At 43.3% G+C, this 24610-nt stretch overlaps 1 protein-coding gene across 1 annotated transcript in view; it reads left to right on the forward strand.

Annotated features, from left to right (window-relative positions):
- The window catches only part of LOC138795912 (saxiphilin-like), a 46862-nt gene that overhangs the window by 14438 nt on the left and 7814 nt on the right, over positions 1-24610 (forward strand). Inside the window, exons 7-18 of the mRNA XM_069975641.1 lie at positions 3755-3973; positions 4148-4339; positions 6198-6333; positions 7493-7548; positions 13150-13313; positions 13599-13746; positions 13840-13988; positions 14455-14551; positions 15716-15757; positions 19759-19923; positions 20561-20711; positions 23325-23389. Coding sequence (XP_069831742.1) covers positions 3755-3973; positions 4148-4339; positions 6198-6333; positions 7493-7548; positions 13150-13313; positions 13599-13746; positions 13840-13988; positions 14455-14551; positions 15716-15757; positions 19759-19923; positions 20561-20711; positions 23325-23389 — 1584 coding nt within the window. The remainder of the gene's footprint in view (positions 1-3754; positions 3974-4147; positions 4340-6197; positions 6334-7492; positions 7549-13149; positions 13314-13598; positions 13747-13839; positions 13989-14454; positions 14552-15715; positions 15758-19758; positions 19924-20560; positions 20712-23324; positions 23390-24610) is intronic.

Below are 24610 nucleotides of genomic sequence, written 5' to 3' on the forward strand. Positions count from 1 at the left end.
CAGGCTGTCAGGACTGTGCCTTGGCGCTCCTCGGTTCGGGTTCTGCGGCTGAGAAGGTGCTAATTTTGATGTTTCTGTGCAGTTTCCTGAACCCTGTCTGAACACAGGTGTATATTAGGTTTGTTCAGCCCCACCTGTCTTGCTTGCTATGCCTTGGCAGCTTGAAGGTTAACTTGCTATGCAGTTGGGCTGTGTGGTGGATCAGGGGCCGGTCCAATCAGCTGCTGGACTGAGTCCCTGATCCTCCATAAATAGTATTCAGCTCCAGCAATCCTTGCTGGTTATTGTAGTTCTATCACTCTTGCTCAGCTTTGTATTGAATCTCTCTCTGTGTTTGACCCTTGGCTTTCTCTGCTTTGACTATCCTTGTTTGCTGCTTGCCCTGAACCTTGTGCCTGCATCTGGACCTTTCTCTTGCCTGTCGCTTTGTACTTCGCTGCCCACTGTTGCCGACCCAGACTGTAGACTTTGATAGCATTGTGTTTGTCTGTCTGTCCTGCTACATGTTATCCACCAATTTCAGTGCAGGGATCGGCACCGTGGTTGCCCACAGTCGCCTAGGGCTGTCTTATGGCAAGTAGGCAGGGACAGTGGGTGGGTTCAGCTTAGGGTTCACTGTTCTTGTCTTGTCTGTGTCAGGATGGTATCCTTGCAGAGCATTATGCGCCCCTCGGCTGGTGCTGTGCGTCCGAGAAGGATCTGAAATTCTTGTTTTCTGTTTCTGTGTTTTTGTTTGCAGTGTGTGAACACTGGTTGATATGCTCACCTTTGTTGGGAGACACACCCTAATTCACCTGCTGAATTCTGTCTGGCCATGTCATAGTTAATCTGTGTTTTGGTTCTGCTGTGACTGTCAGGTCATCCTGCCAGTGGATCTGTTTTGTTCTCAGCTGTCTGTGCTTGGAGATCAGGGAGATGGTCCAATTACCTTCTGGACCAGAACCCTGGCCTCCTATATAACCAACCTCAGGCTGTGCACTTATTGCTGGTTATTGACTTAGTCTCTGCCTGCTAGTGGTTCTGCTATTATCTGTCTTTCTCTGACCCTTCGGCCTTGTGTTCTGACTATCCTTGCTAGCTGCCTGCCCCTGACCATATCGCTTGTTTGTTGACTCTGATTATAGGATTGTGATTTTGTACTGTGCTGCCCGATTGTTGTGACCCGGATTGTCAACTATTCTTTATTGTGTTTTGTCTGTCTGTCTTGTCTTTGTTTCCCAACTAGCCAGTGCAGGGACTGCCGCCCAGTTGCTCGCCGCCATCTTAGGGTGGATTGTGGCAAGTAGGTAGAGGACAGTGGGCGGGGCTGAGCTTAGGGCTCACTGTCTTGTCTTGTCCTGCTGTCCGGTTCCTAACAGTCTGCCTATCTTTCCAGTGTCCGGGTGCAAACACAGGCCCAACATCAGTTCCAGCAACCCAGGCCACGGCAACGGTACCACCAGCAGGTATTGTTGGTGGTGTGCCTGAGAACAGCCTCATTGTTTGCTGAAGATTTTGTACCATTTCCCTGTTTATTTTTAATCAAGCACATAGTATCATAAATTCCCCCTTTTGAGTTCAAGGGAATCGGTCAGCAGTAGATCATACTCAGAGATCAAGTGTCAAAGTAAATGTGCTGAGCCATAGGATGCATGCCTGCTTACTTCGTAAGTCCTTTACTTCATAAATTTTTGTAGACATAGGGATCGAGGGATTGTTTGCTAAGCAACTCTAGAATATAAAGCACTCTTTTTTATATATTGTTCATCTTTTATCAGCTGATACCACCTGCTTAAAGGAACGGCAAAAACTACTTGAAGAAAAGACACCTTCAGTTGGAAGGTTTGTACCTCAGTGTGATGAGAAGGGTCGCTACAGCCCACAGCAGTGTCATGGTAGCACCGGGCACTGTTGGTGTGTTAATGCAAATGGTGAAGAGATAGCCGGGACAAGAACCCCACCTGGACAACCAGCCCAAAACTGCGCAGCCCATGGTAAGATTCTTGTAAACACTGTTAATTTCAACATGGAAAAATGGCAAATAAACCACCTGTGCTTCTATTGTTGAACACTCTTCATACCTTTGCCTAATATGCTCCTGCATTTGATTCACTAAAAACACTCTGCAAAGTAAGGTGCAATGAAAGGGGTTATCCAAACCTAAAAACATGCCACTTTCTTTTAGAAGAGAAACAGATCACTGATCTCAGGAAGACCAGTCAAAGATAACACTGCCAGCTGCTGGGTAAAGCGCTCAATGCTATGAAATGCTAGGTACATTGCTCCCTGGGAAACATGAATATGCAGGGTAGCAATACACTTAGGATTTCACAGCATTGAGCACTTTAACTGGCAGCCTGCAGTGTTATCTTTGGCTGGTCTTCCTGAGATCAGCGATCTGTTTCTCTTATGGCTTTACTAGGCATTGCTCCCACCAAGCAAGAATCCTGCTCCACACTGATGAGGGGCAACACCCAGAAACAGCTGTCTGTGGATGGATACCTGGCCTTGGTTTTTTCCCTTGTCATAACATTGACTTAATATGGTGGTTTTGGTGGTTTCCCTACAGGAGCCACCTCTTAGCTCGGTCCTTCCCGGAGGGATATCTGACTAGTCCTGTGTTTTGAGACTCTTAAATGACTCTTCTCGGGCTCTCTTTTTTGCACTTTGTTTTAGAAACATCACCACTCTTGTCCACGAGCGTAACTAGGATTCATGAGGTCCCACAGCAAAAAACTTTATGGGGGCCCCCCAACAACTCACCTGGCCTTAAAGGAAGGAGGGGATAGTGAGGGGCAGTTGGCTTTTCTGAGTCCAGGAAGGAGGCTGCGGGACGATCTCTGTCCCTGCGGGTGCAGGGGGTGGGGGAGGGGGCGCTCTGTGTCCAGGGAGGGGGGGGGGGGTGAATCTCAGTGAGCTTTGTAGCTTCATGGAGATAGGGGGCACGCTTTGCCAGGGAGGCCCCCTGCAGCCCGAGCCCCATAGTAGCTGTGGGGTCTGCCTCCATAGTAGCTATGCCACTGCTTTTGGCCTCAGTTTGGATGTGTTTTTTTTTTTTTACCTCACTTCTTTTGGAGTGTATGGAGTTAAATTGTAATATCACACACAGCCTGGGGATTTTGCAAGAAAGTATCTGTGTGTTTTGTAATCCTGGATAACACTTTCAACTTCTGTTTTCGATTACTATGGTTATCTACTTGAACTTCAACTTAGCTACTCCATGTGCTTTGCCTCATTAGTAAATCATTGGAAATTGGTGGTCATACTCTTTATATTTGCGTGTCACTGTTTTTTCTTTTTGAAAATAAGATGCAGATTAATGTATTAACTATATTTCCTATTCATCAACAATGTTAAAACATAACTTTTGTAAACTATGCATATGAAATAAAAATGCAGCATGGCTTAAAGGAGAAGTCTTGCAAAAAAAAAAAAAAAAAATCTCGTGTGAGCAGGGGGGTGCAGTAATGTAATAAAGAATCTGTCTTTGCAGCACCAGATCATTGCTCACAGACCCCCACCCGCATCCTGCAGCTCCTTTTCTTGCAACATTACAAAGAGCTTGGTTAGCCATCAATGACTGGGGTGGAACTCTGCTGCAGTCACTGACTGGCTGAATAGTCCCTCCCGAAACTTGGGAGAAAATGGAGCCAGGAGAGTGAGAGCGAGAACTCTATAAAAAGAATGGTTCAGTAATAATATATACTCACATTGTATAAAGTAAAAACTTTTAGTGGGAGCAAGTGAATATAAAACTTTAATATATGTCTTTTAGGAGTCGATACTCCCTGCTTAAAGGAACGCAGAAAACTGGTTCAAGGAGAGAGACCTTTACTTGGAATGTTTGTCCCTCAGTGTGATGAGAAGGGTCGCTACAGCCCACAGCAGTGTCATGGTAGCACTGGGCACTGTTGGTGTGTTAATGTCAATGGTGAAGAGATAGCCGGGACAAAAACCCCACCTGGACAACCAGCCCAAAACTGTGCGGCCCATGGTAAGAATTTTATAAACATTAAATTGTCATGGAGAGATGGCAGAAAACCTGCCAATATTTTATACCTTCTATTGTAAGTCTGGTTGAGATGCTTCTATATTTTATATTATAATAAGATGTTATACTCAACAACGTACAGTGAACATTAATGTTACTCTTTATATAATGTTCTAGATCCCGTAACGTTCCATTATGCAGTAGCTGTGGTGAAAAAATCCAGTGCATTTCAGATGGACCAGTTGAAGGGCAAGAAGTCTTGTCATTCTGCGGTGGGAGAAACTGCGGGTTGGATTGCTCCTATGCATGCACTCCTTAAGAAGAAATTGCTGTCTTGGGAAGGACCTGAACATAAACCTTTTGAAAAAGGTACAAGGAAAGGTTAACAGAGTGTTAAAAAAAGAGAAAAGGCGTCCGCTTTTTCTACTTAAAAAGACATCCATTATTTCCACAATTTGATTGACTTCAATGCAATGCATGGACGTCCAATGCACACAATGTATAAAATAACGGTTGTCTGTACGGACGTCAAAATAATGATCATGTCAATTATTTTCAGACATCTATTGCAAACAACGGACGTTATTTTTTGGTTGTTCACACACAGTTCTTCTTTTATTCCCTGTTTTTACTATTTAATTCAATGGAGTTTTCAATTAAAGACACACCCAAAGGCCAATTAGTTACCTTAAACTAGAATAGTGTTTTAGACTGAAAACGATGGACATCATTTTAAACCGAGCTGAAAAAACATTGTGTGAACATAGCCTATAGATAAAGAGCCAAACACAATTTTTAAGTGTTAGGTTTATTCCAATGGTTTGTCTTATCAAGACAAATTCTTGTGGCTGTCATAGCAGTATCCCCTTTATAATAGTGTAGAGGACCTAGAGGACCTGCAGTTTCACCTCCTTCAGGACCTGTTGATGGTTGTCATTTAATAAATCGATTATTGGCATATACCATTATTGGCATATACCAGGTATAGCTGAGAGTACTAAGGGGTAACAAATACATACAGCTAGGAACCTTCCGGAGGAACGTGAGGTAATATGGGAGAGATTTATTAAGATGCGCCCCAGGCGTACGCCACAGAAAGGAGGCCAATGACTATATCCATGTTTTCCACATAGCCTTAGGGCTTTATCCAGGTTCAGCAGCCACCGCTAATCAAATGCCGATTGTTCGGGCTCGGATCGACTCGAACCCGAACCCGGTTCGCTGATCTCTAATTGAAACCATTACAATGTGCTTAGAAAAGTCTGTATTAATTGGATAGTGCCCCGCATTATTTCTTGAAATAGAGTTTATAACTGTATTTTAATAAAGTATAAATATAAGAAGAAAATACAAACAGGGTACAATACGATAAGCAATGAATCAGAGATTCCCCAATGTTGGGGCAAAAATTTCTACAATAGAAAGAAAAGATGGTATTCATACAATCTCATTATTCAATTATGGACCATAACCTACATAAGTATATAGAAAAGAAAAGGGACATGAGACAAACAGACAAGTCAATAAACAAAAGGAAGGGAAAAACAAGACGAACAGATAAATTTTTGGCAGAGAGGTAGAGATATTTTGGCTAACTAAGGACATAAAGATTAAAATAAGTCATCCATATTCTCTTCTTATGCAATCCGTGTCCCATGGGGACCATACTGCATCAAAAACATCTAACTTGGTGCTGAGCAATGAAGTAAGATGCTCAATTGTTCTGACGTCTTGAACCCTAGTGTATGGCTTTATTTGAGTAGGGGGAGCCCTCTGCCTCCACTTTCTGGCTATTAGACCCCTGGCCACAGTCAGTATATGAAGTATGAATTTGAGTGCCTTCAAGTCAATTGGGGAAGGAAACAAATTCATGAGAAAGGGGAGAGGTAAGAGAGGGAGTTATTGTCAAGGGACAGTACCAAAAAATGCTGGGGAGGGTGCCCTTTGCATCTTCACATCTCCAAGTATTTGGGATGGAAGGCTGAAGGCGATGCAATAATTCTGGGGTATTGTACCAAAAAAGTATGATTTTTTTTTGTTGGGTTTCTTTGTATAGGGTGCAAATATACTGTACATGTTTTTCTACCAAACCTCATTGAGCGGGAAGTTTTTTTTAGTGGTTGATCACATGGTATATGTCACCACATGACATTCTGTTTTGCCCTTCAATGTAAGTTGGTGAATACTTTAGTCTCTATAAGCTAATAATGCTTTGTTTCCACCATAGTTGTCTCAGAGTTCTTCTCGGCCGGCTGTGCTCCAGGAGCCAAAGAGGAAAACCTGTGTAAGCAGTGTGCGGGACAAGGAGATAAATGTAAGCGCGGTCCAGGAGAGCCGTATTATGGGGACAAAGGGGCCTTAAGGTGAGTTATAACTAATAAGTCTATTTAGATCTACCATGCCTGCTAATGAAAAGTATGTGTGTACGTATGGATGTCCATATTGGCAAGCCACTGAAACAGTGACTTATATTGAATGACTCACAGTTGATGTTTTCTCTGATTGGGAAAATTCACTTTTTCTTTTCCATTCGGCCCGAGCCATGACTTTTTTCAGAATCTGCAAGACAAACATTTTAGTTCCTTGCTCCAGCACATATGGTATTAAAGGGAATCTGTCAACACCTATTCTGGTTCTGAGGTGCTGACAGTGTGATGAAGGTCTGTGTCTGTTAGTGTGGTGGACTACCTTTATTTTTTATATCGGTTCTGTACTTTGTCCCCATCTGTGCCGTAACTTTCTCCACAACTGTCAAAGAGGGGGAGTGGTGAGGTCTTCGTGCCGCACTTCGGGCCGCCTCGCCACTGCCTCCTCCCAGCTTCTCTTGAATATTCATGGAGCCCTTCCCCCAGCCTCCTGGCAACGTCATCTTTAGTTGCCTGGGTCTGTGCATTGTCCGCGCTCCCGCGGCCTGATTCGCGCATGCGCCGTAGTGCACTGAGCGAATCCATTGAGATGCCCTCAGGCTTTGGCCCTCAGTGCGCCTACGCTGATCCGACACACTACAGCGCATGCGCGAATCAGGCCGCGGGAGCGTGGACAATGCACAGACCCAGGCAACTAAAGATGTCGCCAGGAGGCCGGGGGTGACGGGCATCATGAATATTCAACAGAAGCTGGGAAGAGGTAGTGGTGAGGCGTGCAAAGTGTGGCACGAACGCATCACCACTCCCCCTCTTTGACAGTGGTGGAGAAAGTTACGGCACAGATGGGGACAAAGGACATCACCGATATGAAAAATAAAGGTAACCCACCACACTAACAGACACAGACCTTCATCACAATGTCAGCACCTCAGAACCAGAATACAGTAGGTGCTGACAGATTCCCTTTAAGGCCGCTTTGTGTTCCCATTAGAAGTTAAACCCCCTCTGTGCTCCCTTATAGTAGTTATTATCTCTGTACAGGTAGGCGTCCAGAGGTAGGCATTGTGGAAATGATTTTTTTTTCTTGAACATTTCTAACAGAATTACATAGAATAATGACAGTCTGATGATCGCATGTTTTTTCTTCTATGGTCAGGTGTTTAACAGAAAATAGCGGAGATATGGCTTTTGTGGAAGACACCACATTATCAGGTATGGATATTTAAAGATATGACTCTGATGCTGTCCTTAGTCAGTATAGCGGTTTTGTCTATGGCACATACATCTTTACACACATTCCAGAGTTGGCGCTGACAGGGGTTCTCAGCTTACAACGGGCAGAAAATCTCAAAACGGCAGTTTCACGATAACTCTATTTGCTAAAGTTGGTGAGTGCTGTCACTTTCGTCTCTGAAACAGGGCCGCTTCTGCCATGAGGCAGAATGAGCTTTCTGCCTCAGGCGGCAGTTTCTTTGCTCCACTAGGGGGCGACACAATCCTTTACTTTCACTCTGAAAGTGGCAGGATCTCTGGTTATCTTACCACTTGCATCTGGTCTGCAGACACAGCACCAGGCACCCGTGCCTCTTTAGGCCCCTCTGCGTCTTCCTCAGGCCCCCTCTCTCTAGCTCAGGCTCTCTGACGGACAGCCCGGTCACTGGGGGGCGGCTGTCTGGCCTGACTGGATAGTAAAGGAAGAATTAGTCTCCTATGCTGGCTGGCTGGCTGTCTGTGTTGGAGGGGAAGGGGGAGGGAGGCCCAGCACCACAGTAGAGCCGACAGAGCAGGTATGGCTGGAAGCTGTGTGTGCCCTGTCCCCTCCCATACCGCCTGATCTCCTGACCCTTTCACTGCTGACCTGGGATGTGACAACTGCTAGAGAGGAGACAGATACAGGAGGTTAGTGTGTGTGTGTGTGTGTGTGTGTGTGTGTGTGTGTGTATGTATATATATCTATATCATAAAAATGAAAGTCTGTCTGTCCGTCTGTCCTCTATAGACTTCCAAACGCCTGAACCGTTTGACCCCAAATTTGGCCCACAGATACATTAGGTGTCTGGGAAGGTTAGAGCGAAGGTTCCGTCCTTGCCAGATGTACAGGAGGGGAGCGGGAGGGGGAAGAGCGCCCCATAGAGATGACTGTAAGAATCTCCACACTGCACACACAGGTGATATAATTAGTGCTGCAGCTACCCAGCAGAAACGGCAGTTGGAAGCCTTAGCAACCGATAGGATTACTACTTTCATTTTCACAGGGAGCTGGAATCTGATTGATTGCTAGGGCCAGCTGCCTCACAACAGATCCTCAGAAATAAATACAATAAGGGCCAGTTCACACTGAGCAAGATCGTCGGAATTCCGCGGTGGAGAGATCCTGCCGTGCTCAGTATGCTGCTGTAAGTGAATGAGAGGGCGCACGCTCGTCCGCTGCCTCCGCTCTCCGCTCAAAGAACTAACATGCGCACTCTCCCATTCGCTCAAAGCAGGACACTGAGCGCGGTGGGATTCTGCCGATCTTGCTCAGTGTGAACTGGCCTTAAGGGTACAAACACACTGGGTGTATCCGCAGCGGATTTCTCACTGCGAATTCGCAGCGAGACCCACTGCGGATCCCTGCCCTGTACACTCTATGGGCAGACAAACTCGCAGCAGGATGGACATCCCTCTGTGAGTTTGTCAGCATCCCGCCCCATCAACCCCCCACCGCCGGAGAGTATATATCACCTGCTCCCCGCCCCCGCTTGCTTCGGGGCCCCCCGGTGTCTTCACATCCCACTCAGCCAATCAGTGTGCTGTGGCTGGGTAGCGCACTGATTGGCCAAGCGAGACGTGCTGGGAAACCCCAAAGCAAGCCAGAGCGGGGACCAGGTGATGTATATGCTCTGGAGGCAGGGGGTTAACAGGGTCAACAGTATAGGGACTACCTGCAGGGGGGGTGTATAGAGTATGGGGGCTAGCTGCAAGTGGGGGGGGAGTGTATAGAGTATGGGGGCTACCCGCAGGGGTGGGGGGTGTATACAGTATAGGGGGCTACCTGTGGGGTGGTGTGTATACAGTATGGGGGCAACCTGCAAGAAGAGGGGAGGTGTATAGAGTATGGGGACTACCTGCGGGGGTGGAGTGTATACAGTATAGGGACTACCTGCAACAGCAAGGGGGTGTATAGAGTATGGGGGCTACCTGCAAGTGGGGGGAGTGTATAGAGTATGGGGGCTACCCGCAGGGGTGGGGGGTATATACAGTATGGGGGCTACCTGTGGGGGAAGTGTATACAATATGGGGGCTACCTGCTGGGAGGGAGTGTATACAGTGAAGAAGTACCTGCAAGGGGGGAGTCTATATGGTACGGGGGCTCCCTGCAAGGGGGGGGGGTATACAGTATTAGAAACTTTGAAACCTCTTCTGTGTTGTCTTCAACAAGGATGAAAGGTAGTGCCTAAGAGGGCCCGATTATGATGATGCAGGATTGTATTGAATGCACTTATTATAAGCGGCAGGTTTTCTGCACACACACACTTATGGTCTGCAGTCATCGGGGGGGGGGAGGGGCAAACTTTACACTACAGGTATACAGGACCCCAGAACTATACAATACAGGTATACAGGACCTCCACAAACTATATACTACAGGTATACAGGACCTCAATTAACACTGTCAATGTTGTATATAATCAGGCTCGGCATAACACTGCCAATGTTGTATATAACCAGGCTCAGCATAACACAACCAATGTTATACCAGGCTGTATATAACACTGCCAATGTTGTATATAACCAGGCTCAGTATAACACTGTTATTGTTGTATACCAGGCTGTATACTGTATAACACTGCCAATGTTGTATATAACCAGGCTCAGCATAACACTACCAATGTTGTACATAACCAGGCTGTATACTGTATAACACTGCCAATGTTGCATATAACCAGGCTGTATATTACACTGACAATGTTGCATATAACCAGGCTGTATATAACACTGACAATGTTATATATATCCAGGCTCTGTATATAAAACTGCCAATGTTGTGTATAACCAGGCTCTGTACACAGTCTGATCACATGACATCTCAGTTTGGCTATTAGGTATTTAGGATATTGAAAGTTTTTAGTTTATTTCTAATGTGCATAAGCTACAATTTACATAAACAGTGCAGAACTGTCAGGATATATAGTGTATATAGGGGTATATAGGGCTCCTGGCATCTTCCCCTTAAACAAAAAAACACAAAACAAGGGCATAGATTTGACTCCTGGGTGACCTTGGAACAAATCTAATTAAGACACTGGCACTTTATACCCGGGCAGTGCTGGGTACATTTTCTAGTATATGTGCGTGTGAATAAACATATATATATATAGATGCCATAGTTATATGGATACACTACTTACACTACTTACATTATTAGTGCAGTGTACTGTAAAAAGATGTGAATAAAAATTAATCCACTGTATAAAAAACGCAAATCACTACCTTTCCCTATTTAAAAAAAAATAAAAAATCTAAACAAAAATATATATAACTTTGAGTGTAGGTTCACACTATGGAATACGTTCGGAAATTTCAAATGAAAACAGTGCGGCAGACTCCACTTGAAGTTCCACCTGGTCCCATCGACTCAATGATATTCTCAATTCTTTGGCCGGACGGCGGATTGAGCTTGAGAATATCACTGAGTCAATGGGACAGATGGAACTTCAAGCAAAGTCTGCCACACGGCCTCCACTTGAAAATTTTGAGTGTATTCCATAGTGTGAAAATACCCTGAGACTATAGAAACTATATATATCTATAGAAATATCTGAACTAAACAAAAACTACATTACTTTTCCTGCATGGTGAACACCATAAAAAGCATATCTCCTTGCAGTATATTCACTATTGGTATATATGTGCTGTATATTGCTGCTACATACATACTGTAGTATATCTACAGAATGTATGTATATATCTGTTTATGCAGTTGGCTACATAGATTTCTTAACTACTAATTGTTAATTTTGGGGGGGCATTTCATTTCTCGCCTCAGGCAGCAGAAAACCTAGAATTGGCCCTGCTCTGAAGAGTTTAGGGTTATTTAAAGTGACACTGTCACCCCCTTTGTGCATTCTGACATCTCTACACAGGTGTAAAGGGTAAATTTAGCGGTTTTTAAAACTTATTTTATATCATACGTCATGGTGCTTGTTCAAGTAAAAAGTCATCTTTTATCAACTGCAGATTGTGTTAAGTGGGCGTGGCCTCACGGCATTAGCCCCACTTAGCCCCGCCCACAACATCACAGTTGACCCCGCCCCCTCGCCGCCCATTGGAACAGGCTGGCTGTAAGGTCTAGACCCCACCCCCTTTACGTTGGCAAACCGTTGTGGGTGGGGCCGAGTGGCGCTAATGCTGGGAGGCAACTCCTACTTAAAACAACCTGCAGTTGATAAAAGATGACTTTTTACTTGAACAAGAACCATGACGTATGATATGAAATAAGGTATGAAAAATGCTAAATTTACTCTTTACACCTGTGTAGAGATGTCAGAATGCACAAAGGGGGTGACAGTGTCACTTTAAAGATTTAAACCATTCACTTGTCCAAGAACCCGGACATACGTTTATGCGCTTTTGCATTTTCGCAAACAGGAACGATAAGAGAAGCCTCTCATCTCTATTGTTTAACCCCACGTTTGCATCAATAATTGCAGCCTACAAGGGGAAAAGCAAAAAAAAGGTCCATAAGCCAAAGCTTATAGCCCTATTTCACGGAACGATTATCGTTCATAGACTCTCTCCAACGACCGCTCGTTAACGAGCACTTAACGATTTTTTTAAGCGAACGATAACACATAATACGAGTGGGAACGTGAACGATATCTGTAGTGTAACAATTTTTTTGCGGTCGTTACATCGTTACATGGTCGTTTAAAACGTGGGGAAATGTAGGTAGACATTTCAAGAACGACTGAAAGATTTTTTATTCAACGAAAAGATTAACGAATTATTGTTGAAAGACCAACGATTTTTTTCAACATGTTGAAAAAAAATAGTGAATGACTCAACGACGATTTCGCTGTTGTCGTTCGCTCGTTTACAGCTATTCCACAGAACGAATATCGTTAACGAGCGGTCGTTTGAACGATTTTATGAACAATAATTGTTCGAAAAAGTTCCGTGGAATAGGGCCTTTACATGGGCAAACAACCCAAAAAATGTACAGGCGAGGGGGGGGCAGCCTTGTGAGTACACAGTTTCTTATATTTGCTTACTGCAAAGTTGTTTGATATCACAGCTACATTTTAACACATACTAAATACTATGGGGGGCATTTATTAAGTCCAGCGTTTTCTGCGCCAGACTTAAAAATGTCCCTGCAGCTCCGGCACTACGGAGATTTATGTAGAGGCAGACTGCCTCTACATAAATCCCGTGCGTGCCGGTGCGCACGGCAGGAAACCTACGCCAGCTGTGAGCTGGAGTAGGTTTCCTGCTTATTTTTTGGCGAATCTAAAGATGAATAGCACGGACTCTGAGTCCGCGCCCCCCATTTCGTCCCCTCCACACACCACAAAAGTGCCCATTTGCGAATATTTTGTTTGCAAAGCGGCCATTTGCAAATAAAAATTTTCGCAAATGGGCACTTTACGCAGAAAAATACGATTTTGCCGCTTAATCCATCTCCCCCTATATGATAATAAACTTATATGATAAAACACTTGTATATTTATTTGTCCAGGCATCAAATTTACAAACCATATGTGTGTCTGATATATATACATATATATATATGTACTCTTACAATATAAATTCTATGTATTGCTTTTTTAGGGCTAAACTCAAATGATTTTGAGCTGCTGTGCCCAGACAATACTAGAAGACCGCTAAGTCAATATAAAGACTGTAACTTTGGAAAAGTCCCCACACGTGCTGTAGTGACCAGAAAAACTGGAGACAAGACTAAGGATATCACTGAGTATCTTCTTGAAGCTCAGGTAGGTAAAATTATAAGTATTATATTAAATTGTTGGTGTCCCTTTGCTCACCTGCTTCTCTGAATAATTACTATTTCTGTATAGATATTGGGGTCATGTGAAACATATTGGTACTAAGTTGGTGTTTTTGCAGATCCAGATATTACACTGTATTTAAATTAGGATTTATTGCTCTGTTGCTTATGTGTACCCCATCTAATTAAGCTTTGTAGTTGGCAATGAGTTGTAGCCAGTGGTGGTTTATGTTATTTTTTTTATCACTTTTTGTACTTTATCTAATCTCAGAAAAAGCAGTGTAAGCTGTTCAGCTCCGCTCATGGCCAGGATTTGCTGTTTGAAGAAACAACCGCAAGTCTGATAACTCTTCCACCAGCAATGGACACACGTCTGTTTTTGGGACCAGAAATGTATAATGCCATGAAAACACTGCACGGTAGGGGACATGTGCGTGTGACGGCCATACATTTGTCTGTAGGTTTAACAAGCGGTGATGCAATTGTTTCCATATTCTTTATTTTCCCATTAGGGGGACCTCAGCCATCCAGGAAGGAAATACGCTGGTGTACACAGAGCAAGAACGAGAAGAAGAAATGTGATAACTGGTCGGCAGTAAGCGGTGGTGCTATCAAATGCACAGAGCCAGTGTCTGCAGAGCAGTGCGTGGAAAAGGTTGTGGTAAGTCTAAGCAACATCTAAACCAGGGGTGTCAAACTGCGGTCCCACAGCTGTTGAAAAACAACAATTCCCATCATGACTGGACAGCTAAAGCTTTGGTTGTCCAGGCATGATGGAAATTGTAGTTTTGCAACAGCCGACCTGTGATCTGGATTAACTCTGGGAAGCAGAGGTGGATCAGTTGTATGGTCGGGGCAGAAATGAATCCAACTCTAGCATGCTTGAGTCCAATTGTTCAGCATTTGAATAATGGTGGCTGAAGAAGTTGGATGCTGCCTTAGGGAGTCCAGAAAAACATGAATACAGCCATAAGCCATAGGCTATATATATATGTTTCCAGGACTTCCTAGAGCTGCTTCTAACTTCTTCAGCCACTGGTATTCTAAGGGCGAACAATCGGCCTCCAGCATGCTCGAGTTGCACTCATCTCTAGTCAGTGGTAACGACCTATTACTTTTACTTGCAGAAAGGTGAAGCAGAAGCAGTAACTGTTAGTGTAGACCACATGTACACCGCTCTGAAATGTGGACTGGTGCCAGCAGTTGAAGAGTATCACAATAAAGGTAAGTTTATGCAGTATCAAACATTTACCTCTTTGTTTTGTAGCATAATGTGAGTAGATTTGCACATCTAATTCTTACCATTTCTATCTGGTTGAGAGACCATAATAATATTTCTATTCTCTGCACAATAAGCATGGAGTCAAAAAGGGACATATGTCAAGATAGTGTTTTTCTACAGAATGAAGGTAATGTAAATCCATAGCTAGAAAAGTGGTTATTCACCTTGCACATCCCTTTTTTTGTTAAAAGGGCCCCCCATTGTTGAGCAAATAATGGCCGGAAGAAGGAAGTTTCCAAGTATGTTGGATATAACAGCAAAAACAACAACATGACCTCCATTATATACAAACCTTCGACGATTTCTAAATAAATTGCATCATACATTTTAACCTGGTGTGGTTTCAGGGTATAGAACTTTTTATAGTTGTGTGATCTGTCGTTCCTCTGTTACTAGAAATGTATGACTATTAGCCAACTAGGTGTTATTAGTTAAGAGGTGTCCCTACACCCCCAAGTGGTCAAACCCAGTTTGTTATTATTTATACTTTTTTAGTAGAGTTGAGCAAATATCGAGCGTGCCTGAGCTTGTCCGAACCCGAGTGTGCTCAATATTCGCTCATCTCTAATTTTTAGTAAGAATAACAGAGCAGCAGCACATCACAGACCTATAAGAGAAGCTATTCCAAAATAACTATTTCATGGAGAATACTACTCTAAATAAACTTGTGTTGGTGAATGTATACAACATTGTTAAAAATATATCCACAGAGCCACACTAACCGAACGGAACCAATCAGCACAATTGTCCCCTCCTTCAGGCTGTGCTGTCCTGCTCTGTGGTGATCCTGTCCATGAGATGGGTGACATGGAGGAGCATGTGGCCATGTCCCTCCCTCTGTGTCCTTCATAGACATATACAGGCTCAGTAGTAGACACAGGGGACAGGACATGGTCACATGCTTCTCCATGCTCGGTTGTCTTTTGTACAGAATCACCATAGAGCAGGACAGCACAGCTTGGAGAAGTGTCTAATTGTAGCTCTTTGGGGTACACAGGGAGCTGCTGTCAGTAAGTGCATCGCTTACACTTACAGTACTAATACTGTACACTGAACAATATTAATATAAAGTGGCCAACCCCTTTAATCTTTTCTCTTTTTTGTAGATGACTTCGCTCCATGCCAGGTAATTGGAACAAAATATACAGGTATAAATACAGTCTTCATAAAATAAAGCTCTAGTGAATAACACAGCATTAAGAACTCTTCAGTCAATGGGGTCCATCAGACCCCTTTGGCTTGTGTTGCTTGATGACTCCAGTAAGCTGCCCTTTTCATTTTTCTGTGTTTATAAAGGAACAGAGAAAAGGAATTGACAATATAGGAGTGAACTCGAAGTTACATGATAAATAATGCATTTTTAATATTATACACCCGCCGATAAACTAGTGATCACCAATAGAGATGAGCAAACTTCAGGTCTAAGTCCGCTTACAGCCACTTCTCTGAACTCAAACACTAGTCATTTTGGGTAGGCCTATGGGGCTGTCGATAAATTGGACGAAATCATTCATAATGCCAGTGGATAGGCAGGGGTATATGGGGAAGACAGAGTTGAGGGTACGTAGCCCAGAGGTGTTGACTATTTAGGAGTGGTAAAAACTGGGAATCCCCATCTATATATAAAATGAAATATCCAACCTTTATTAGTTAAAATAAGTAAAAAAGTGGATGTTTGGACGAAACTGCCGTTGGGAATGGCTGCCCGGATAGTGCTCATAAAGATGGTTCTCCTCCCCCAAATTAATTTTTTTTTTGCTGCCTCGCCTGTATGGATTCCTGATAAACATTTTAGAAGAATTGAGGTAATGCTGAATGAATTGATCTGGGGAAGGAAGAGGGTTAGAATTCGCTATGATTATTTCTGCCCCAGAATGGATAGGGGAGGGTTTGGATTGCCCAATTTTCGTTTGTATTTTTTGTCTTTCCAATTGGCATTTATTCTGGCCCATAGGGATTCTGGGTGGTTGAACACTGAGAAATTTGTTGGTTGTGGTAAAGATATTTTTACCAGACTAAAGTCCGGAGGTATACATGTGGAAAGTATAGGCAGAGACTGGTTTGGGGCACTTTCTAATAAGGTTTGGATGGAGATTAAAAATTTGTTTATGATACAGGGGAGTTTACATTGCACAGAGATCTAGGACAATCTGCACTTTCCAGAATTTGCAGGCTTATCTGCCCAGAAGTTCTGGAGGGAACAGACACTTAGTAAAGTTGGTGATTTTTTTTTTGAGGGGGCACTTAAGGAACCTAGGGATATCCTGGGTCCTAATTATAGGCTTTGGAATTATAAATTTAGATATTTTCAGCTCACAAGTGCAGTGAGGAACACTGGGGATAAAAAACTATTTTGTGTAACACAGAATGCAGGATTGGATAGAATTATGAATTTGCACGGGGTTAGGGGCTTGCCCTCCAAAATTTATAAGAGATTAATGATGGAAAAAATATGGTATAATTCTTCCGGGGTATAGACATAAATGGGAGAGTGATTGTGGTTTTTCTCTAGAGGACTTATGGGAAGAAATAGTGGATAATATCAGGAAAGTATCTTACAACGCTGAACATCGTTTGGTACAGTTTAAAATTCTGCATAGAATGTATTATACACCACAATTTCTGTATAAGATTGGGGTAAAAGACAATCCTACCTGTAATTATTGTAATCAGGAAGAGGTCGATTTGGTTCATCTTCTTTGGTTTTGCCCTCGGAGTAGAAAGTACTGGGATGGAATTATGAGCATATTACAGAATAGGGGTCTACTGACTGGGACTCTTTCCCTAGACATGGCGGTTTTGGGAACAACTCCAAAAGGAAAAAAGGGGCAGAATCTCTTAGTAAAATTATTATTTTATGCTAGGCTAATAATAGTGAGAAATTGGATGAACGACAGATCGTTATCAGTAGAAGAATGGGTTAACCAGATTAACATTATTAAACGTCTGGAATGGTCAAGGGTGAAGGGGCATATCACTAGGGAACCAGGGTATAAGAGAATATGGAGTGGTTGGTAGCGTTATGTATCAGGCGATATTAAACTTTCTGGAAGGAATTCAGTGAGCATTATTAGAAATTAGGTATTAACCCTTAGGCGACACCCGGGATCGCGCTCTGAACCGCCGCGATCCCGGGTGCCTCATGTAGCCCGGGATCGCGGCTATTAGCGGGCACGGTCCGATCGCCGTGCCTGCTAATCAGGTAATCGGAGGCAGCTGTCAAAGATGACAGCTGCCTCCGATTACCGGCTGCATATGATCGGTGGTGGTATAGTGGGGAGATTGCTCCTCCGGGACGTTGTCCCGGAGGAGCGATCTCTGATACTGAAGCCGGACGGGGACCGCTCCAAGATGGCGCCGACCCCGGCTCGGCACTCGTTTGTTTCCGGCTGCAGCAGCCGAAAGCAAACGAGTGCCGATCTCATGGATCTCTGCAGCATATCTATGCTGCAGAGATCTCAATGAGAGATTCAAGTGTATATACTAGAAGTCCCCTAGGGGGGCTTCTAGTATATGTGTAAAAAAAAAAAAAAAAAGTGTTGTTAATAGTAAAAAGCCCCCTCCCCTAATAAAAGTCTGAATCACCCCCCTTTTCCCAGGTTATAAATAAAAGTAAATAAATAAATAAATAAACAAACATGTTTGGTTTCGCCGCGTGCGTTATCGCCCGAACTAATAATTAATCACATTCCTGATCTCGCACGATAAACGGCGTCAGCGCAAAAAAATCACAAAGTGCAAAATTGCGCATTTTTGGTCGCATCAAATCCAGAAAAATTGTAATAAAAAGCGATCAAAAAGTCGTATATGCGCAATCAAGGTACCGATAGAAAGAACACATCATGGCGCAAAAAATGACACCTGACACAGCCCCATAGACCAAAGGATAAAAGCGCTATAAGCCTGGGAATGGAGCAATTTTAAGTGACGTATATTTGTAAACAATGGTTTGAATTTTTTACAGGCCATCAGATACAATATAAGTTATACATGTTACATATCGTTGTAATCATAACAACTTGAGGAACATATATAACAAGTCAGTTTTACCCCAAGGCGAATGGCGTAAAAACACATACCCCCCAAATAAAAGAAATGCGTTTTTTAATTTCAATTTCACCACACTTTGATTATTTTTTTTCTGGTTTCGCAGTGTACTTTATGCAAAAATTCAGCCTGCCATTGCAAAGTACAATTAGTAACGCAAAAAATAAGGGCTCATGTGGGTTTCTAGGTGGAAAAATGCAAGTGCTATGGCCTTTTAAACAGGAGGAAAAAACGAAAATGCAAAAATTGAAATTGGCCGGGTCCTCTAATGGTTAATCTCCCCCCCTTTTTTTTTTTTTCTTATTCCTCGCTGTCTGGACGGGGGGGGGGGGGGGGGGGAGTGGGATTGGTTGAAAAGTTATTGGAGTGACTTGTATGTGAAAAAGATTGTGTCTTTGCTATTTATATGTTTCTTCTCTGTTGAGGAGATAGTTGTTAATTTATTTATTGTTTTTTTCTTAAAAGAAATAAAGAAATTTAAAAAAAAGTCGCCCGGGGGAGATTGGTCAAATGGTGTAAAATATGCACTGGTGTAAACGGCCTATACAACCAATTACAGCTCAGCTTTCAGTTCAGTAAAATGAAATCTGTGCTGTGATTGGTTGCTGTGGGCAGTTTACACCAGTGCATATTTTACATCTTTTGATAAATCAGGGCCCTATGGTTTGAAAAGTTGGATGCCGTCCCCGAGATTTTTGAAAAACATGGACACATAAGCTTTATTCTTTACTATGTGAAAGCAAGGGCTACACAGACATTGCTTATATATATATATATATATATATATATATATATATATATATATATATATATACACAGCCCTTGCTACACAATCATCAAATCATGTAACAGGCTCAAGTAAGCTCACTTACACTGCTCATTGGGTCATCTAATACAGCCCTAATGTGAGAAACTTATTGGAGTGCCCTTAGAAGCTGTTTCTCTGTAGAGGTAGTTACAGTAGTACAACTTCTCTACAAATCTGAGTTCTTTGAAGCTGATTCAGGAAGATTGGTGTCAAATACTCCTTTTTAAGAAATTGTCTTTAGTATTTAGCTTATTAAAGGTGCCGTATATTTATCATATGATCTTCTGCTTCTAGATTTTGGCGGCATTTCTGCTGTCGCCTTAGTAAAGAAAAGTGACAAAGATATCACATGGAACAACCTTAAAGGCAAAAAGTCTTGTCACACCGGAGTTGGTCATCAGGCTGGATGGGTAATCCCTACTGGCCTGATTAGTAAGAAGACCATGAATTGCGACATTGGTGAGTAGATTACATGTAATATTCAGATCTATCAGAACTTATCCAGAGGAAGCATGGAGTACTTGCCAACAGTAGTCTTTGTTCAGTTCCCTTTTTTTGTCACGTATCCTTTCCACCAGTTTGGTACATTTGATGTGCACAGTAGATCTCGTTAAAGGAGAAGTCAGGCGAACTTTTTTATTAAAGTAATATATTGCCCCCCAAAAGTTATACAAATTACTAATATACTGTACACTTATTACGGGAAATGCTTATAAAGTGCTTTTTTCCTGCACTTACTACTGCATCAAGGCATCACTTCCTGGATAACATGGTGATGTCACTTCCTGGATAACATGGTGATGTCACGACCAGACTCCCAGAGCTGTGCGGGCTGTGACTGCTGGAGAGGATGATGGCAGAGGGATGCTCAGTGTTTTTCCAGTGCCCTGTATCCTTCAGTGTCCCCCTGCCATCATCCTGTCCAGCAGTCACAGCCCAAAGGGCTGGATAGATTTACTAAGAGGTGTGCGCCAGAAAAAAGGGGGCGTGGCTTTATGTAAGATTGGTGTATGAGTACACCAGTCTGGGTTAATGTCCCCCTAAAACGTTTAATCACTCTATTAATAATAAGCTTAACGTTTATGTGTCCAAACAGGTTCCTACTTTAATGAGAGTTGTGCTCCTGGATCTGCCATTAATTCCAACCTCTGCAAACTGTGTATTGGGGATCCACAAAATAAGAATGCAAGAACCAAATGTTCTCCAAATGACAAGGAGGCTTACTATGGCAATGCTGGGGCTGTCAGGTAAAATAATCTAAGTCTGTATTATCTATTATGCTATCTCTCATGCTATTGTCTATTGAATGATGATTGTTCAAGTCCGTATTTTGTTCATCTTCTTTTTTAAAAAAAAAAACAACATGTACTTAGTGTTATTTTGGCATATCTGGCTGTCACATGAGGCTCTATGGGGCTTTCCTGACACGTACACCAGTACAGGCGCGGCATAGTGTGAGATTCTTGGTTGGGTGAATCAGTAACTTGTGCTCTAGAGGAAAGTAGAGGAGAATGTGGGTTTCTCACCATCAGTGACCTTTATGTGACAGTAGGGCATAGGTGAAGGTAGAAAGGGTTAATTGTTTTGTGTCACATGTTATGTTTCACCCTATCACAGGTTCAGGCTCTTTCCCTCACTTTTTCACCACCTATCACCTCTGTTCTTTCTCCTCACTACACAACCCCACCAATTACAGCACAGTTTAGTTGCCCCTATAAAAGGGAGCTTTGTTCCTGGTGGGAGGTCTTTTGTCAGTAGAGGTAGGGAGGGACTGAGACACTCAAGCAAGCTACCTCTTTTCCTCATAAAAGTAGCCACAGCTAGCATGCAGTGCTAAAACCCTTAGGAAAGATTGCTGTCTTCTAAAGAAAACCTTGTCCACACCTGGGATCCTTCTAAAAGAAAGGGAAGTAACCACCACTAGGTAGTGACCCCAGTAGGACAAATAGCAACCAAAGCTGACGTACCCTACTGTATTGCACGGCTCTTCTGGGAAGCCTTGGAAAGTCTACTTATCCCAGTTGTAAAGTCCTGGGGTCTCGTATTACCCAACTTGGCACTCTGTGAACTAGTTAGGGCAGATTTAATCTAAATGTGAGTACGAGTAATACTTCTTCACCTCCTCTACTACTCAAATACTCAAATTCCTCCCGGCAGAGTGCATTACTACATGAACAAGGCCCCCAAGACACTTCCCTACTCTACGCTCCTCTCTACAGCTAACTCTAACTACCTCTTGCCTGCACCTGCACAAGTTATTATTGTACTGTATTGTACGGAAACTTCTCCAGTAAACAAAGTTATCCTGGTTAAGACACTGGCCTATTTTTGTCGCACCTGAAGCTGTCTACACTTGGGTTACCCTCTACATTAAGTGCAGTGCCCGTTTGTCCGGGGGTGGGTTCCAACACCACTAACACCACTCCTGGCCACCGTGACAAGTGCTCAAATGACCCAACTCCCATCTAGCAGCCATAACACGGCGTAGCTACCCCGGCATACGGCAGTAGGATATGAATGATTGGGAGCTTGCATGTTAAAGTCCCTTTGCGGAATTAGTAAAAAGTGTCACACAATAAAACATTTTAACATTCTATTAAAAATTAAATCCACCACTTCCAAATTTTTGCCCTTACAAAATATATTTTCTGTTTTTAAAACATAAAAAATAATACACATATTTGCTTTTGCCATGTGTGAAGCGGCCTGAGCTATAAATTATATTATTATTAATCCCAACTGCTGAATCCTGTGAAAATTTAAATAAAAAAGGGATGCCAGAATAGATGTATTTTATTAATCGGCCTTCCATATAAAACAAAAAAATAAAACAATTTAAAAAAGTCATATGTACCACAAAAGGGTACAAATAAACAGAATGCCTTGTCCAGCAAAGAACAAGCCCTCAGATAGTTATGTTGACAGAAAAGTAAAAAATGTATGGCCTTGGAAGGAAAATATTCGGTCATTAAAGGGTAAAATATGAATCTCCTTGCAGGACCATATAACCTGCATTTAAAGGCATCTATACTGTATCTACCTGTTTGCAATATGGAACATGCTCAGTTTTATCTCTGAGGATGAAAGAAATAACGTCCACTTACCTACCTGGCTGCAGTGCTGATGCCCATATAATGCAGCTCCAGTCCCCTGATCCCTGGCCACTTCCTGTTTAGAGAGAGGACCTGGGACCTGACGCATCACGCCTGCTGAGCCAGTCAGCGGCCATTGCGGGGTCCCGTCTCAGCCGCTAACTGAGCGGGCCTGGAATGTTACGTCCCAGGTCCTCTCTAACCAGAAAGTGGCTGGGGACTGGGGGAGCGGATCGACAGTATATGGGCGTCAGTGCTGGAGCAGAGTCCAGGTTATTTCTTTCAAAAAAGATTCTTGTTTGAAACTCTCCATTAAAGGCTCATACTCACCTATCATGCTCCCTCATTGGTCCTTTTGGTCGTTACTTCTAAGACTGACTAATTGTAGCAGTGAGAGCCTGCACAGCCAATCACAAGCTGCAGCATTGTTCTGTCTCAGTCGGTTATTGGCTCAACAGACTGTTACTGCTGAGCCAACTCGGAAGTAGTGACCAAAGTATTCAGCAAGGGACCTGAAGGCGGGTCAGGACCCCAGAAGTGAGCAAGGGTTGTCTTTTAATGTTTTCAGCAACCCCACCAATGTATTAAAAAAATGCATATCTGGAGTGCCCCTCTAATGTCTGAAAGAAGGGAGCCTCTCCCTAGGATATTCATTTATTAAGAAACTGGGGGTTCCATGATCTCCAAATCTCAAGCAAAAATGTCTGGCAGTGACTGAATCATTTCAGCTGATACAAATGTTTACTTTGACTTTGACTTTGGTTTTAGGTGTCTGGTGGAGAAAGCAGACGTGGCTTTTGTGCCGCACATGGCTGTATTTGAAAACACAGATGGTAAGAAAAGAAATATATTTTATTCTTGTTAAGATTACAGATGGACCATAGTGGATATTTAAGTTACATGTTCAATGTTTTAAGAATGTAAGGTGTGTTCAGACATACTATACATAAAGTATAGGCTATGGATTTCATACTGCAGATTGTATGCTGGCAAATCAATAATACATTTTCAGCATTTATAGGCCAAGTGAAAATACCTTAAGGGTACAAACACACTGGGCGGATCCGCAGAGGATTTCTCACTGCAGATCCCTGCCCAGTACAATCACGGCCAGACAAACTTGCATTGGGATGTCCATCCTGCCGCAAGTTTGTCAGCAGCCCTCCCCCTTACCCCCCTTCCGCCGGAGCCTCTACATCACCTGGTCCCACGCCGGCTCCCGGCGTCTTCACATCACGCTCAGCCAATCAGTGCGCTGCAGTGGAAGTTTGTCTGGCCGTGAGTGTACAGGGCACGAATCCACAGCGGGTCTCACAGCGAATTCGCAGCGAGAAATCCACTGCGGATCCGCCCAGTGTGTTAGTACCCTAATGCTGGTTTCACGCATCGCAGTTTTTTAAACTGCCACTGCAGTTTTTGTGCCAAAGCCAGAAGTAGATCCAACCGGAAAGAGAAGTACAAGTCCTCCCTTTATATTTTCCATCCCATTTGAATCCACTTTTGGCTGTGGCACAAAAAGAGCATCTTGGATGAAAAAACAGATCAGTCATGTTAGAATCCAGCCATCTCGATCCTTCTGTGCAGTCCATTATCTGTGTGAACAGCAGTAGTTTAAAATGAAAGGGGTACTCAGGGGCAGTGGCGTAGCTACCACGGTCGCGGCGGTCGCCGCCGCGACCTGGCCCGCCACAAGGCCCTCTTGATCAATCACTCTTGTGACTGCAAGCATTGTTTTGCTTGCGGTCACAAGAGTCTGGCTCCGTCTTCCCCCGGCTGCTGCGCGACTGCCGGGGGTGTCGCGTCTTACCCCCGGCAGCACGCGCATCCCAGAGCTCCCCGCGCGCCTTGGGCCCTGACTTCCGGTTCTGCTAGTGCAGATATGGAGGATATCACACTGTATATATAATGCACTATTGGGTGTTTTCTGTGTGCACATGTTGTATGGACCGTGTTTTTAATATATCATTAAAGGTTATGTATTAATTGTCCTAAAGTGGTCCATGTACGTCGGTGATTATATGGCTAATTTTTTAAGCAAATATGTCCAGACTGAA

This window comes from Dendropsophus ebraccatus, chromosome 6, assembly GCF_027789765.1.
Source record: "Dendropsophus ebraccatus isolate aDenEbr1 chromosome 6, aDenEbr1.pat, whole genome shotgun sequence".
Classification (NCBI taxonomy): domain Eukaryota; kingdom Metazoa; phylum Chordata; class Amphibia; order Anura; family Hylidae; genus Dendropsophus; species Dendropsophus ebraccatus.